Source organism: Epinephelus fuscoguttatus, linkage group LG5 (assembly GCF_011397635.1).
Source record: "Epinephelus fuscoguttatus linkage group LG5, E.fuscoguttatus.final_Chr_v1".
Lineage (NCBI taxonomy): Eukaryota > Metazoa > Chordata > Actinopteri > Perciformes > Serranidae > Epinephelus > Epinephelus fuscoguttatus.
The window spans coordinates 20,531,705-20,549,419 of record NC_064756.1 but is presented as its reverse complement, the minus strand read 5'-3'; the positions used below and the strand labels follow the sequence as shown (position 1 = coordinate 20,549,419).

The 17,715-nt window shown below is 41.1% G+C and overlaps 1 protein-coding gene across 2 annotated transcripts in view; it reads left to right on the top strand.

Moving 5' to 3' along the window:
• Positions 1–17,715, top strand: part of limk1a (LIM domain kinase 1a) — a 78,065-nt gene that overhangs the window by 5,355 nt on the left and 54,995 nt on the right. The window contains exon 2 of one of the 2 annotated variants that reach the window (XM_049576476.1): positions 1,313–1,412. In XM_049576476.1, coding sequence (XP_049432433.1) covers positions 1,313–1,412 — 100 coding nt within the window. Of the gene's footprint in view, positions 1–1,312; positions 1,413–16,401; positions 16,555–17,715 lie in introns of those variants that run through there. The other variant, XM_049576477.1, reaches the window with a different exon arrangement.

Sequence of the window (17,715 nt, the reverse complement as noted above, 5' to 3'; positions counted from 1 at the left end):
GCTGAATTTGTGAAGACAACTTTGTGTTTTCGTGCACGCCTCCAGAGTGAAAGAAAAATCCACAAATGGAGAATATTCTTGATGAATTGAAGTCATAGGGGTCCACCTTTAACAACAGCAAAACTATATCAACACATCAGTTTACAAAATCTCACACAACTCATGCATTATAATCCAAGTCTCATTTATCCAGTTGTATGCTCAGTACTTTTTATACAAGGAGACCTTTTCCAACAGGGAACTGAACTAAAAGCTCTCCTCAAAGCCAGACCCCACTGACAAAAACATTTTACCTTGCCGCACATGGTAGCTGCTAGTCTACCACTGCCTCGATCAGTTAGTTTGTTTGTGTTATTGTGTGACTTTGAACTAACCCTTTCAAATATCATAGTCACACAATAACAGAAACAAACTAACTGAGGGAGTGGTAGACCCACAATTAAAGTAATTAAAGTAAAATGACTGTTTTTGTCCATGGAACCTGGCTTGGAAGAGAGCATTGATAAGATTTACTTTGAGTTCAGTTGCCCATCGAACATGCTGTCTGATTGGGAAATATACCACAGGATAAATAAGACTTGGATTATACTGCATTAGTTGTGTGAGAGTTTGTAAATGGATGTTTTAATGTAGTTTTGCTGTTGTTAACTTTAACTCATCAAGGATTTTCTTTGTTTTTGGATTCTTCGTTTACTGGAGGCATGCGAGAAAACAAAGTTCTCCTCACAAATTCAGCAGAACACGGGGTGAGTAATTGATGTGCAAATGATCATGGGGGAGGGTGAAGAATTCCTTTAAAATCTACTGGACTTAGGTAACAATGATATGTATATATCTTTCTCAATTTTGATTTAACTGTACTATTAAGAAACAAATCAATCCAGTAGCACAAACATCACCTTTATTAAACTCATTAAATAATGTGCAGTAATAGTGTTTAGCTGTCTAAACTAGAACTGGAGGCAGACTAAACGTGGTAATTTAAAATGAATTGTTACACACCAGCAGTGATTCTCTCATTAAAACCATCCATCTGTGGACACACCGACAAACTGTTGCTGATATTCACGCTGCATGCTGTCTGCCATCAATGATGGAGCATTTTCAGAGATGATGTGTGTTTGATATCTGGAGCCTCAGAGTTGTGGATTTGCATTGAAGGCGAGATAAGAACAGGGATTACCGTCACATGCAAAAACACATATCAGTAATTATTACATCCCCTCAAAGAACTGGTATTGATTTTGTGCATAATGAACAATAAAACGGTGGCTATCAGGTCGTCCTGTGACCTCTATCTCATGTGTTACAGCTGGAGGAAGTTTGCCCGTCTGTGCGGGATGCAAACAGAGGATCTATGATGAGCAGTACCTCCAGGCCCTCAACAATGACTGGCACACCGTCTGCTTCAGGTATGTTCGACCCTGACTCACAGTTCACCAGCCTTAACATGTTCACACAGACGTCATAAGTTCATGTCTTTAAAGGGCAGCCATGGAGCGTCTCCTTGCCCAAGTGAATGAAATGATGAAAAATTAATCAGCCCTTTGCTGCACTTCATCTCCCCATCTCTCTCTCTCCTCTCTTTCTCTGTCACCTTTATACGGTCAGCTGTCCGTTAAGGGCAGGAAATGACCATAAAAATTATTATAGAAAGTATTATAAATAATCACAAATCAAGAAGAAGCATTGATAAACAAAACTGGGCAGTTTGAGTAATGTTTGGCTGCTAAAATTTGATTAGTTCAGCAAATAATCAATATTTTTTAAATCTTTTTTCAGGCGTTTATACCAAATATTCGTTCCTTTCAGCTTCTCAAATGTCAGAATTTGATGCTTTTCTTTGTGTTTGAATTGTTGGTCGGATAAAATGAGCAATTTGAAGATTTCACCCTCTGATCAGTTTTATTTATTCATTTATTTATTTTCAATTTTTTGACGTTAAGGTTATAGATAAAGAAAATAATCGACAGATGAATTGATAAAGAAAATAATCGGCCGATGAATTGATAAAGAAAGTAATCAGCCGATGAATTGATAAAGAAAATAGTCAACTGATGAATTGATAAAGAAATAAGTCGGCTGATGAATTGATATAAAAGTAATCATCTGATGAATTGATAAAGAAAGTAATCGGCCGATGAATTGATAAAGAAAATGATCAGCTGATGAATTGATAAAGAAAATAATCGCGTTTCCTCAATGGATCGGGAACTTTTTTCTGCTACTGTATCGAGCCATGGTTTCCTTTTGCTTGACATCAGGAACATTTGCATCTGCATGTGCTATTGGTAAAGGTTTCAGTAGTCCACAAATTCACAATGTCTTCTGTGTTCAAACCCTCTTCTGGCAGTCAACCTTTTACTCTGCTGGTAACATGATTATATGCTCTGCCACTGTCTTGTCTTTTTGTGAGAAAATCTACTCTAATTTGTCCTTTTCTTCTTTGAGTCTTTTTGTGGTCGGTGTTTGTCATTTTGTCATCTCTTGTGGGTTTCCTTGTCAGGCCTGAGCTCAGAAAAGGAGCTCAGGTTCAGTTCAGATGTGGACTGATGATCTCTGGCTGACGTGATTCTCGAACATCTTCAAGTCAAACCAGTGAAATCGCTCATCTTTGTGACCAGAGGCATCACGTGGGGTGATCAGATTCAGACTGGTTCTCCTCTTTAGTCCGTCATTTTTGTTGCTGTGGCGTCCTTGAGAGAAACAGAGATATTAACAATATCTCTCAAGCTTATTAACAATATCTCTCAGACCTGAGCAGCCCGACAACCAGTTAACGTTTATAAAAACCGTATACATATAGACACCTGATACCACCTGGACAAAGACAATCAAGGATACTTTTAATTACGTTGAATTCAAGACTTCCTCTCCTCATCAGCAGATATGAACAGTAGTTTCTGTTGTGTCATTTGTTGCCGCTGCAGTCGGTGTGTTTGGTTTTACATTGCAGAGGTTTTGTTTGAGGAGAAGAATAGACAGGTTTGTGTTTCAGGCTCAGGCAGGTTTCTCTCTTCATGAGGTGCCACGTTTGGAAATAACTTTAGACTGAAGATGGAAAAGCTTATTTGCAGAGTGACTGTGTGAATATGGAGACTGTTGTCTGTTTCTTCTCAGTTGGATTTTTGATCAATTGTTCTGCAGCACATAGTGTGTGTGTATGTGTGTGTGGGCAGTGAGACTTCATGTGTCTCTGTGTGAAAGAAATATATTCACAGGGTTTGGATTTTAAGATGGAGCACAAATCTTGTCTGCTGAATGAATCTGATCTGAGAAGACTAAAAAGCAACATTCTGGCGATTTGAAGATGAATTTTAGGAGCTGCAAAACCAAAAGTTAGATTTAACATTATTGAATTATTTCACATTGCTGCAGTATGAAAGAACCCCTGCCCTTGGAGAATGAATAGCTTGTTTGCAATCATGTGACTATTGTGACACACAAAATTCAGATGGAGGACAGGAAGTGATAAATCCATATACTGCATTAACTGGATAAAGAGGAAAGTAGAGGCAGCAGGTATCATCAGAAAACTGAATCTCATGTTGGGTGTTATCGATATAAAACAAAGAGAAGTGATTCAACCACAGCTGGGCCAATTTGCCCTGTGTGGACATGATTGTTGTTACAAACTGCCTTGACCTTCAGAGCTCCTAGCGTTACTAACATTACACTGTGAGCTGCTGAAAAGCATACAAGAGTGTATTGAACTTTAACCGTCTTGTGTGCGGTTGGGTTGGGATCTCTTTTTTTTGACTGAGTGAGTAAATCTGCTTCATTATGACTGTCTTTCATACTTGGACTCTGTAAATGAACACACCACTGTCGGGATAATGTTACTAGGGAGTGTTTTCTTTTACTTCTCCCTTTTACATCCTATTATTTTTGGTACTTAAAGTGACCCTTGTTTTTTTCCCAGCTTGATCAATGGGAACAGGTGTAAACAGCACAAATCATAAGCATTTGTGCAATGTTGGTAGTTACACAGGCTAGTTAAAGGGCCAGTGTGTAATATTTGGCATGGTTTATTGTCAAATCTGAATCTGAATCTGAATATTCTACCCATTAATGTGTTTATACAAGCGTATAATCGCTATAAAATAAAATTCGTTTAGTTTTCGTAGCCTTATAATTATGCTTTTATATATATAGCAAGGGCCTTGCTTTAGAGAGGTTGCCATCTTGCGCTGCCATGTATATACGGCAGCCCTAGCGGACAATCCAGCCAGCCAACGAACGCGTTTCGTGTGTATAAATAAACCAATGAAGACAGCGGAAGGAAGGAAGAAGGAGGAGGAAACAGCAGAGAGTGTTAGTAGTTCGTTGATAGAGAGTAGTGAAAAGTTTTTTTAGTTATAAAGTTTGCGAATGGACAACACTTACCACGCAACAGGAGAGAATGAACTCGAACCGTCATCTGCGAGGAAAAGAAGACGCAACTTCACTCCTTGTGATGCACTCTCTGCGGCGCTTTTCCACCTGATGATATATCTCCCCAGCGATGGCAGCACCGAATCCCATTCTGTACAGCCAAATGGGAGCTCAGCATCCGAGTTCCTCATCTGTATGCTTTGGCTCAAACAGGTATGGCTCTGGGTCTGTGTCCGCTACAAGAAACTCTTCAAAATCGCGTTCAAAGCCGTCCATTGCAGCTACTATAGTCCGGAGATATCGCTAGGCTAAATAAACAGCTGAGGTCTGTTTACAGGCTACGCTATCAGTCAGTGTGCGGGCTGGAGATTGGTGGAGCAGAGAGGGGAGGGGGTGCCCGCTTGGTATTGTAAACGAGAATGTGTGTATGGAGTGTGTGTGTTACGCTAGAGAGTCAGAGTTTGGGACGGAGTCTTTTACCCCCTGGAGTGTTACTGGAGTTTTTGGAGTGCTCAAATAAACGGTCCTTTTTCCCGAACGCTCCTCTGGTCTCTTGCTCGTGAGGGATTCATTACAATATCGTAACATGGCTTAGATTTCTAAATAAACATTCACCTCGTCACTAGATAGACCTACTCCTGAAAAACTCGTGTCTGCGCAAGGCTTTTTGTCCCTACGAGGCCACCGTCATTTACCCCGATGGGAGAGGTGAGCGAGTGAGCCCTGCAATCTAGAATTTGACCACTGATGTCACTGTTTTCAACGGTTTTCAACCCATTTTACACAGTGGCCCTTTAATAACATGTCGGACAGGAAATCCAAAGTGTGGGATCATTTTGAGAAGGTGAAGGACGAACCCAAGGTGATACATAAACACACCTTCATTGGTCAACTACAAAGATGACGTATCATCTGAAACATGGAAGTAGCTACATGCCCATGGTGATTTACACCCCTAGTCATTAACAGGCGGCTCGCTCAGTGTGTGATGTGCACTTGTAGATAAAATATAGGCCTATAATTAATGAAGGTTCATTAGTATGGTTTTGTATTTCTCTGTAATGTAGCACAGTGTTAACAGTGTTACTGATTCTTTCTCACACCTTCAACTCAAACCATTGTGTTGCCCCGCCCAAAATATATAATTTAATACTTTAAATTATATCGTAAACATGCAGGCGACAAGACAACTAATGGCCCTTAATGACGACTATTGGTCGAATAGGAAAATTCTTAGTCGGGAGCAGCCCTAGTAGTCTTTGCCTCTAGTTGCCTGCCCAATGCATGATGTCATATGCAAAGAAGCTATTTTTGTTGACAAAACAATCTCACAACAAATTCCACTAAGTAGCTGTTCTGGAGCTTTCAATCATATTACACAAAAAAGGAGATGAGTTTCATCCAGTTGCCAAAGTAGATGATTAAATTCCTATTTTTGATGACACTTCTCATGATTGGATTCAAACATTTTTTCACAGATATAACCACACATTAAAATCTATCACATCTCCTCACATTCTCTCTGTTAACATCTTTTACGAGGAGCTCTCACCTTATTTGTCTCTATGATTGTTAGTGCTACATGTTTGTTGCCCTGCCTGGACTTTAAAGAAAGTGTTGATGTTTAGGCGTCACTGAATCTTCAGATCAATACAGTCACCTCAGGTCAGATAACATGATGCATTTGAGCTCATGAATGAACAGAGATTCACAGATGGCGGAGGCACCCTAATGGCCATCGATTTGTTAACACACAAACTGCAATTTGAGACCCTTTTGTGGGATTTTAGATTCTTATAGTCATTATTTTGATGCCCTAAGAATAAAAATAGTTTTAATGGTGGAATTTCGCTTCATTAAATGAAAACAAATATTTATTATGACATGTACGTAGCCTTCGGTACAACGGAAATTGACATTAAATGACCAGAAACTGGTAGTATTTCTCTCACACAGCGACGGCTCCTGTTTCCCATCATGCCGCTGCCTGCCAGTGTTTGTGTGTTATTTTTCTACGATGTCATGACACTGCAGCAACATTATTACCAAGCTTTATGATGCGTCCCATCAGTGCTGATAATCTCATTAAGCTGAGTCAGGAGGAGTTGTTTACTCTGAAAGTGGGGCAGTTTTTACCAGGCTGTTGTTTATATTATTTATAGGACACAGTTGTTGATGTTGCTGCAGCTTTTGTTACTGTTGATCTTATGTAATATCTCCACCTCTTTCTCTCCGTCTCGCACATCTTTCATCCAGCTGACTTTGTGTCAGACGAGCAGGAGGTTCAGAAATCAACCTGCATGTGGTTCATACCTTTACTTCCTGAAAAGAGAAGGCTATAAATAATTTAAAGGTGCAGTCAGAAATATTTTACTAGCTCTGTGCACGAATAGACAGTAGACTGCAGAACCACAAGTATTGTAGATTTTATTCCACATATTTTTCTTCCTCGTCAAAACCTGGTGCATTCATTACCCATAATGCAACCTGATCGCCAGCAGTGCATTCTGAGATTTGGGTGTGTTATGGCAGTAGAGCGAGGTACAGAGGTCACTTCTTTTTCACTTCACACCAACATTTTTTTTTTTCCTTTTCAAACTTCAGGGCCTTAATTTCAGTGCTGGATTGAGGGTACTACCTAGGACTTATAGTGCTGAAAATTGCAACACATTAATAGCAATGACTATGTCAACCAACGTTTGCACGAGTGGATAATTCGGAAGGACTAGTTGAAATGCTGCATCAGACACTCTGACTTCTGCCCTGGACAACTCACCTGATGCACTCTCTCCCCCTCTCTCTTCAAGGCTACTACCCCCCTCTACTGTTGCATTATTTCGTGAGAGCATATACACACAGGTTTCACTTATTCTAATTTGAAGGCATACAAGCATGATGGACCGGTGGCAGAATCCAAAAGGACTAGCGCAAACAGCAGTGTCAGTGATGTCAACGTTAACATTGTTAATTCTCAGTCTCCTCAGACAGGTAGACCCAAAGGTAACATTACTAGGGCTGGGGCGTCGGTGGCTTAGTGGTAGAACAGGCGTCCCATGTACAAGGCTGTTGCCGCAGCGGCCCGGGTTCGACTCCAGCCTGTGGCCCTTTGCTGCATGTCACTCCCTCTCTCTCTCTCTCTCTCCCCTTCACACTTGTCTGTCCTGTCCAATAAAGGCTGAAAATACCCAGTGACAGCTGCATTCACATAATATGGTAAACAAGCTAACTACGCTAACGGCCGGTTGGAAATAAGCAACAACATTTTTTGCCGACACTATATACCGAACAAAAGCCAGCGACTGTGCAAGTTCACTATTTCTGAGCAGAAGAGAAGAGATAATGTCATCTCAGAGCCTTACAGTGCAAAGCCTCTTCCTCTGTGCTGCTGCCTGCATGTCCACCGCTCCCAGTACCAAAGAGTAGTGGGAAGTCAAGAGTGCTCATGCCGCAGCAAAATTTTTTGTCCCAAACAACCCCTAGAAGTACACTGTACAGCACACTGACTAGCAAAAAAAAACACTGCTCAAAGCAATCTCAGTTGACTGAAGATTCGAATCTTCCAATTTCAAGGGTTAGCCCTAGATGTTACTTGGGCGAAGCTGCAGTCCAAAGACACGTTTCAGGATAACTGGCTCTGAATATAAGGTTGTCTTAAATAAACAATGGTGAATGAGCTGCTCAATTTGTATTATGTTCGGTGCTGCGCCTTATACCAGCCGATGTGACGTGAGGTCTACTGTAATTCACCACTCAGATGGTGTTCGTCATACAGCAGGGAAAGAGGAAGGATAGAGCAGAGAAACAAGAGAAGAGGGAGCCACCGAAAGAAAGACTAAGGACACTAGTGAAACTCGTGAAGAGAGAGAGAGAGAGAGAGAGAGAGACAACAAATCCCAGCTTTGTATATAAGGCCTGTTTCCACTGAAGAAGTTCCTGGTACTATTTGGGGGGGCAGGAACTACTACAGGAACGTCCTCTCGCTCGGCCCTCTCAACCGCCGTGTCTCCACTAAGAGAGCGGAGTAGGAGAAAGGTCCCTGTAAAGTTACCAGGCTCTGTATGTGACGTAATCGTTGCACGACCATTTTGACCAGGGCGACGTAGGGGCGTAGAGACGCCGTTAGCCGTTAGCGGTGTCTGTAATAACTCCGGTCACGGTCCATGAAATTGATTGAGCTAACTGGAGTAGTTTCATGTTGTATCCGACAACGGGAGGCTTTTAAGAGATGACGTCCTGATGTTAGCTTTGCTGCTGTTGTTAGCTGTCCCTGTCAGCTGATGCTTTCTAGACATCGTGATTTCCCAAAACTGAATAAATACCACACATAGCAACACAAAACTGCTTTGCTAGCTCAATTATGTTGTAACTAAGATATCCGCTGGAAAAAATATTTTTTTCACGGACCGTTTATTGAGTTATTACAGACACCGCTAACAGCTAACAGTTAGCCTAGCTAAACTACGATAACCATGTTGTTATTCACAAAACGTCACATCCCGCCTTGAGTATATCCAATCAGCACCAAGTAATCCCCACGCCCCAGCCAGGAGTTTCTCGGGGCCGTTCTGAGTACCTACTCCGAGGCAGGGACTTGTTTAGCCCCCATAAAAGTTCCGGAACTCTGTCCTTCGGGGATGGTTCCTGCGGTGGAGACACACACCAATGGCCCCGACCCCATAAAATTTCCCTGAAGTTCCTGTGGTGGAAACGGGCCTATAGTTTAAAGAACACCAAGGAGAGCGACAAAATGCAATCTGAGGTAAGAATAGGGCAAGGTAGTACTGTGTTAGCCACATGAGCTAATATTTGTCAGCCAACATTTGCTCACCACAACACATTAAGAAACATTTTACAACCATCCAACAGTGTGCCTGGTTTTATTAGCAGCCTTGTTTTTGTTGTTGTTGTTAGTTTGTGAAGTTAAAGGTTGAAAGCAAGACATGACAACTTTAGCTCTCAGTTGCACCATGAGAACTGTGGCTTCATCTCCCCTGAGTTAGATTTTACTTGCTTGCGGTGTGTCGAGCTGATCAGCTCTGGGTATCTGATCTCTAAAGTACTGTATCAGTAAATCAGGATTTAAGCTTTGAGTTTGCTGTTGTTGGCAGCTGCCACTAGATGTTACAAAAGAGCCATGTTTCACTGATAGCACATTTAGTAGTTTTATGTGACTCTTTGAAATGTTCATGAGATGCTGCTGTTAAAATGTGGTGTTTTATTTATTATTTCTTTTTGATAAGCTGATGTTTTGTTTCGTCTTGCTTCACTTCTTGGAGATGATAAACGTCCAGCTCTGTTGTCGACGTCACTCCTCCTTTCACTCTGTTAATCCGAGCTGGTCGGCAAATCGACCGCAGCTCTGTGGAAAAACTCACCGCATAGTGTGTCATTAATGATTTCCCCCGGCTGGATGTCTGAATGGGAAATCTGAGGAGGATATCTGGGCACGGGGCAGAGTCCACAATAGTTCTGTGTAGTGTGTGTGTGTGTGTGTGTGTGTGTGTGTGTGTGTGTGTTACATTTGGCTGCCTCAGCATGGACGAAGGATTGCAGTTTGTCTCAGCAGGGTGTCTTTTTTGAAGTGTTTGCATTTCTCTTATGTGTGTGAATTCATTTCAAGCCTTTTAGTTTGTTTGCATATTTTTGCACTTTGTAATTTGACTGAAAATAAAAGCACTACTTTTCATGTCTTTGTAACTGTACCATTATCTGGTGCAGACCTGAGCCTGGTGCCAGCTACCTCACACACTGTTTGAGGTGTCAGATATCAGCCTGCAGCTTAGGCTTCTGCCCACCATGTAGTGACACAACACACCCCAGAACTGTTTAATTAAGAGGAGTGAAGCAAGTTAGTCTGTAGAAAAGGAGAGTTGTAGTCTCCTAGAAAGAGTTTCATCCTCTTAGAAATCATCCTGATTTTTCCATGCATACCACTCCGTGCCTATAAATTAGAGGGAATCTTTTTCTGACCCAGATCCAAATCCTGAGGGAGGAGCAGGATTGTCATAGAAAGGAGGATTTAAGGCGGCTTCGCTAGTCAGGCAAGATTTCCGTGGAAAATTGACTAGTGGGATGGGGGAATGGAGCTTAAATCCAAACAAAAAATGTCCAACTGCAGGGCCTGATGCTGCCATGGAGCATTACTCCAGTGAAAGGAAGTGGAGATGATAATAGCAGAGGGGAATGCAAAATTGAAGTGCCTAGAGTGTTGTTTGAAACTGAAGGGTGTCCCATGGGTGGAGGAAAAAAAACACTGCTCAGAAAATAGCAGCAGCTCTGTACGTACAGTAGCCTTCATGGGAAAATGTGGCCGTGTTCTCTCTGAGATCTGTTTTCACATTGGCTGTTTTTTCTGACGTCTGTTTGTCCCAGAGCTCAGCTGTGCTCTCTGTGGATCACAACAGAGACTGTGTCCTCTGAAGTGCTGACTGCTGAGCTACCAACTTGGCTTTTATAGTAATTTTCATAATTTTGTGGTGTTGTGATAGGATGTAGTTTTGCTTTGACCTGTGGCAAGTTGCATACAGTATTGGCTTGGTTTTGAAGTCATAATCTTGACTTTTTTTTTGAATAAATACATCCCAGTAGTATTGCTGTGCTCATGCCAGTTTCACACTGACTGGAAATATTACAAATAGGGGTGTCGCAATCCGATCTCAGAGGTCATTAGTGGGGCTGATTAAGGCACTTTTTAACCCATAAGTATCAGCATATTGAGCTGTATAGACCCCAGTCCAATCCTTTGTTTGGCTTCAGCTGTCACACAGGTGTTTTTACTCATGAAGCTTTAATGCACAGCAACGCAACAAGTGCAGCCATGGTCAGCTCTCCCACTCTCCACTGTCCATCTTCAAAACTCCACTGAGCCCTCCATGTGTGTGTATGAGCAGGGTGTGAACTCAAAACACCACACACCATAAACAACAGCAAAACACAATATGAGACTTTTTATATGATTTAGTAGGGGTGTAACCATCGATCTGGATTGATATATCGAGTCAGTGATCACGATCCAGTATCATCGATGCAAAGTGAAAACATAGATCCGTATCGTCATCTTTAGGATATGTCTTTAATTTGAAATTCCGTGCCAAGAGAAAGACGATGAGGATAACGTTATTTACTCAGGAATAAATCAGCAGTGTGGAAATATTTTCGATTATGAAGAAAATACAGTCAACAGACAAAGCTGTTAAATAAAATAAAACACTGGACAAGCATCTCACTCCACTAACTTTAGCTGCTCTGTCAAATTGTCTCGTCAATATCACCAAATATCGTATCATGATGAAACTGGTGATTTACACCCTGCAGGACAGAAAATCACTGGTACCCATCTACCGAACATCAGTGATACTGATAAGATGAGGTGCCTGTATGGAGCCAAAAGGATGCTAGAAGACAAAACCCGCCCCAGCAACAGCGTGTTCACCCTGCTGCAGTCTGGCAAGGGATCCATTTTATTCAAGTATCCAGTGTCGTACCAGCAGACTACAGAGAACCTGTCTTCCTCAGGTTATAAGACTCCTCAACTCATCTTCTGTGTTCCACAAAATATAGTTTTGTTTGTTAGTCTTTTCTTTTTTTTCCTTGTGTTGCATGAACTGACTACAACCTCCATTTTGAATTTGTTGACACACACAGTCATGAGATGCAGGGATGAATTTGCTGGGATAAAAATTCAGTGGCACAATTAATGCGGCTGGGACGCAGTGGTTTGTTTATAATAAACAGAAGAAGAACGGAGCAGTAAACATGACCAGAAAATATTCCGCAGTGGTTTTGAACTACTCTCTGAGAAGTGTGGTGGAAAAACATCCCACAGACGGGGGCAACACCACAGATGGTGGCAAAATAGTGTAAATATCAACAAGAGACAGCCCTTGATTCTTTGCTCAGAGGAAAATTAGATTTCATCACAAAGAAGAAGAAGACGGGACACAGATGGGACAAGAAACAGGAACATTCAGACAGTCAGAGAACAAACCCACAGGTTAGTGAGCATTGAAATTAAAACCTAAACATCCATCGCAGTTTACAGACTGACATCCTGCTTCAGTTTAATCTTGTTTTAACTTTCAAAAACTGTGGTAAAGGGAGGAGGAACCTGCAACCATTTGCGAGTCACGGCTCTCTTGCCACTTGCCAAAAGTATCTTTAATAAATATTTATCCTTGTGTGGGACACTTTCAGGTATTTTTCCTAAGTATAATTTTAACAAATGAGTAGACTAAATCCATCCCAGCTATCTCATGAATCTCAGCTGCAGTCTTTTGCCAGTGTTTTTGGGCATGCCCAGAAAACATGATAATGATTGGCCAGTGAGGTTCTGCATTGCCTCCAACAAAAGCCCTGTCTCTGTAGGCCTGTTCACAGTGCTGTTAGTCCTGGAGTGATAAAGAATCGCACAAAGTTTTCCAACCAAACTTCCTCAGGAACCTCGAGTTTGCAGTCTCACATATCTCTGTCCAGTCTTCCTCTGTTATTTGTGTGTCCGATTCCTTCTCCCATATTTGTTAATATATGTTGTAGAATGATTCTCCTATTACTCCCATTGTGATGATATAGTGATAAGGTTGTGTTCATTTATCTTTGAGCTTTGAGTTTTTGATTGAAGTAGTCCCTAACTTGCAGGTATCTGTAGAAGTCCTTCTTTCCTAGTCCAGATGTCTTTGATATATTGTGATAGCTCTGAAATTTCCGTTGGAGGTGATCGAACAGAGAGACGTGATACCTCCTTTGTCCCACAGTTGTTTTTTTTATGTTTGTTTTTTTTTAAGAAGAATGTTTTTATTCAGTTTAACAGGATTACACAAAGCATGTTCACAGCAGGTATTAAACTTAAAGCATATGTTTGATGGAGAACAAAGCTTGAACTCACAATCCTCACCATACCCTGACCACTAATAAAAGTCAGAATATTGCCAGTAGGATGGTCCTCCATCTCCTGAATAGTGCAAAAAAAAACAAAAAAAAAAAAACAGATTAGCTGAAGGTCAGGCTCAATTTTAAAAGATAGGAGGAGGGATGTCTGTGTAAAAGGCAGTAACAGAATGATGGGGAACTTTATCAGAGTGTACACTGACATAAAGCACCAAGAACAAGAAACAAACACAGTCTAACTGGCAGCTCTGAAGGTACTTCGGAAAGCAGCCCCAAACCTTCTGGAATTTTTTATTTGAGTTACTAATTGAGTAGCAGATCTTTTCAAGATCAAGGCAGGACATACTGTCCTTCAGCCACTGGACAGGGCAGCATCCCTCCATCTGATTAAAACTGCCCGTCTGGCCAGCAGAGAGGCAAAAGACAGTGTACGACATTGGATCGGAGTCAGGTCTACGTCATCCTCTCCAGTTGTGCCAAAGAGGGCAACCAGTGGGTTGGGTTGCAGGTCAAAGTTGAGGATAGAGAATAAGGATTGGAGAACATCCCTCCAGTGTTTTTCAAGGCTTGGACACATCTTGAACATTTGTCACAGCTAGGGTTCACATCTTGGTAAAGGCGTGAGAATCAAGACCAATGGGCTCTGTGCACAACCTCTGGCCCACAGTTTAAATCTCATATCCAACTTAGCAGGTTCAAATCCTGGGTCAAATGCTACCCAACTCAAGATCCCTGCCTCATTCTCCAATTGTAATTTTCTTAACACATCATACCATAGGTTGATGGATGGGATATCAGTAAATTGCCTGTGCGATTAAAGCTGTCGCTGATTTCTGCTGTCCTGTCACTTTTTGTCACTTGCTCAAGTCTTCATTCAGATGCTCTTAAGTTACTTTCTTTGCCTCAACCTTGTCATGTCTCTTTGTACTTTACCTTCCTGACAGTTCTGCAGTGTGACTAAAAATGTGCTTCTCTGTTGAATTACAAAGTATTTCACCATTTAATATTATTTATTCACTCACTGTCTCTGAGAGGAGGCCTCAGACTGAAGGCTCTCTAGGTGCTTCCCAGTAAGAGCGCTCATCAAGGATCTCCTGGGAGAGGTTTATTGCCTTCACTGTGGATTCGAGGGGATTAAGTTAAAGTAGCTCTTGACATTTGAGAAAAGACACCAGATGGAGCGAGAAGGTGTGTAACATCATTATGATAGCACTCTGGAGTCAGTCCCAACCTCTTGTTGCCTCGTGGGAATGAGTAATGAGAGGATTCCTAGTCTGACGTTTATTAGCATCGTGATCCCTTTGGTTTCATGTTCTAGCACGTTATATTCTTGTCCTGCTACCGTCAGTCATCAAATTATATAATGTACAATCACCTGATTACTGCACATTAATTTCTTAATGTTCATTTCCATTTATTAATAATAAAACAGCTTTAAAAATGTGCATTAAATGAGTTAAAGCAACATTGAGAATCACCGTCTCGTCAATATGTTTAATGTACTCCGGCTCTGAAAACTGGACCTGTGCTGCAGTCTCTCTGCAGTACAGTGCAGCACTGTTCTCTTCCCAATAAAACTATTTCTGCTTGACAGTTGCTGCCCCAACGGTCCTCCCAAAGGACTACAAAGGCTTGTGCTTCGTTAGCACTTCAGCTAACAACCTCTTTTTTTACATCCAGTGCTCATCTGATGTGTTTTTTGAACATACGCAGTGTTTTCTCTGGCGTCATATTAGGTGTAGTCACATCAACAAACACACAGCTGTTAATGAAAAAATGAGTTTAAACTGTTCAGGGAAAGCTGCCTTTTCTCAAGGACGAGCTGACACAAATCCTGCAGCTCCTCCGCTGCCTCCATCTGTCCCTTTACACCCTGACTCAGTCTGCAGGAGCAACATTACTGCCATCGTCTCCAGAAAAATTGCTCCTTTTGATGTATCGTCTGAAGAGTTAAAAGATTAAAGCAAACAAAAGCTCACAAAATAATAACAAGCAGAATCATTGGTAGATGTAGCGAACGCTCATCTGCACCACATCTTTGCTTCCAGCTCTGTGATACAGTGGAGTACAGTGAGCATAAAGGGCTGCAGTGACTCAGCTGTTTCTACCCGCAGATGAACTCTGCCTGGTGACAGAAGCTGCGGGACATGTCGGATGATTCATGGCTCCTGAGTGTCGATTGTTTACTGAGCTGAGTCAATAAAAATAAATCCTAAAGCAAAACCTCGACGCTAAACTCTGACAGCGTCAAGGTTCAGTGACGTTAATGAGGTGGGACTGAAGACAGTAAAGTTATTATGAAACTGTTACGGATGCTTGTTAGCACAGAAGGATAATAAATAACCACAGCTTAGGAGCTTTGATTAAAAAAAAAAAAAAAAGAGTAGTGTGAGTGATGTTTATCTGCATCAATTTGTTGATCAGTGGGGAATATAATAATTTATTGTAAACTATTTTGTAAAGGGATTATTGATTACATATTTTAGTCATTTTCAGGCCTCAGATGTGAGGATTTGAGGATTTCTTTGTCATATATGATATTAAACTGAAATATCTTTGGTGTTTGGACTGACTGACACTGTGTCTAAACTATCTGAAACATATTTAACGTTACTGTGCTGCAATTTCTTTTTATTTATTTGCCATCAGTGTACTCTCATACCAACACACTTAACCTGAGCTGTTGGTCAATGATGCAGAAAGAAGTGGAGACGATATCTGACTCAGATGGTTTGTCTGAGGCTGCATGATTTGAATGAGGCTTAAGTTCTCCACAGATCTCACCTTATGTGATAACTGTAGTGTTATTTGGGGTGAGATGCTCAGCGTCATCTTACCCTCAGAAAACAAAGCACCTCGGGGCTCCTGTGAGGAGGTCGGTAAATAAAATGAGCTGAGAGGAGATGGAAGGCTTTAATAGATGATGGATCATTGGACAATTTAATTTGTGCCACCAGAATTTTAGCAGGAAATGGAGGGGGTTCACATTACAAGGGCGGCTCTAATAAGGTTAAATAGAAAAAGTAAGCAGCCGTGAGGTGGGAGGGGCAGAGGACAGGAAATAGTTGATGGAGAACCGTGACCCCTTGGTGCAGCTGCACTGAGAGAGGAAGTAGAGGAAGAGAGAGAGAGAGAGAACAGAGAGGCAGAGTCGGTGATGGTTGTGACAGCAAGGCTGGTCGAGTTGAACGTCAGAGCTGCTGACATGAGTCTGTCTTCTGACTGTCAAAACAAGACCGCCGCTCCCACGGGTGACATGTCAGCAAAGAACCAACGCAGCAAGAAGAGACTCAGAAAGTAAGTGGACCAGTGAAAGTACGTGGTTTGATGTTTGCTGAGTAAATAGTGTGAGGATGAGCAGCTCAGGCCTCACACAGTGAAACTTTAACTAAACAGTCCTAACTCAAGGTCAACTTACATGCTTGTTCCACGACTTTCGTCTAAATCTCATGGTCTTCCTCAGGAAACTGAGTTTGTTTAGTGTCATGGAATTATGGATGTTCAAATTCTCCATTGTTCTGAGCACTTTTAGTCTCTTTTTTAACTCTGTCCATTTTGCAGTCTGTTGAATAAGGCCATTACAGTTATATTAGTTCTTGAGTGTTCTGACAAATTATTTCTTGATTAATTGAGTAATGGTTTGGTCTATAAAATGAGGTGATGTCATCAAATGTCTCGTTTGTCCAACTAGAAGTCCAGAAAATTTACTATAAAGCACATGACCTTTGTGTGACCATGCCTGTAATGTGTAAAAGCAAGAAAAGTAGCACATTTCAGAATTTGAAGACCATCAGACTCTTTGCATTTTTGCTTAAAAAAAAAAAGATTAATCAATTAAAAAAGTTGATAATTATTTATTCTTTCAATCGACTAATCAATGAACTGACTAATAGTTGAACTTCTACTGTTAAATTTATTGGGAATACACTTGAAATTGAGATCATGGTGAATTTTTCCACAATTTTATTTTGGATTTTTTTAAATTAATTATTTATAAATTAATTAAAGATATTGTCTCTCAAATGGGGGCACGAGTCCCCCATGGGGTACATTGAAGTACTGCAGGGGATATGTGAGATTCCTTTTTCTATGTTATTTTATAAAATATCAGTCATGCATAATTCCTAAAACAACTATAACATCTTCTATCTTGTATATTTATACATTTTACCAGATCTTTAATACTCTTGTTCTAAAACTGGGCCCAGTGAGTGACCCTGACCCAGGGAACCCACTGGTCGTCTGGTTGTGAATTGTTAGAATTGGGGGACTGTACTTAGTGCCACCGTAATCTGAAGCATTCTCTGGCACAAGAACTTCCTTCGGGTTAAATAAAGTTCTATTAAATTTAATTGAATTGAAGAGCTCACTTAAAAATGTAAGTGTGGCACCCTGTTTTATATTCAATATCCCCCCCCTTGTTGTTTCAGGCAGTAACCAAAGTCTTCTAAATATATG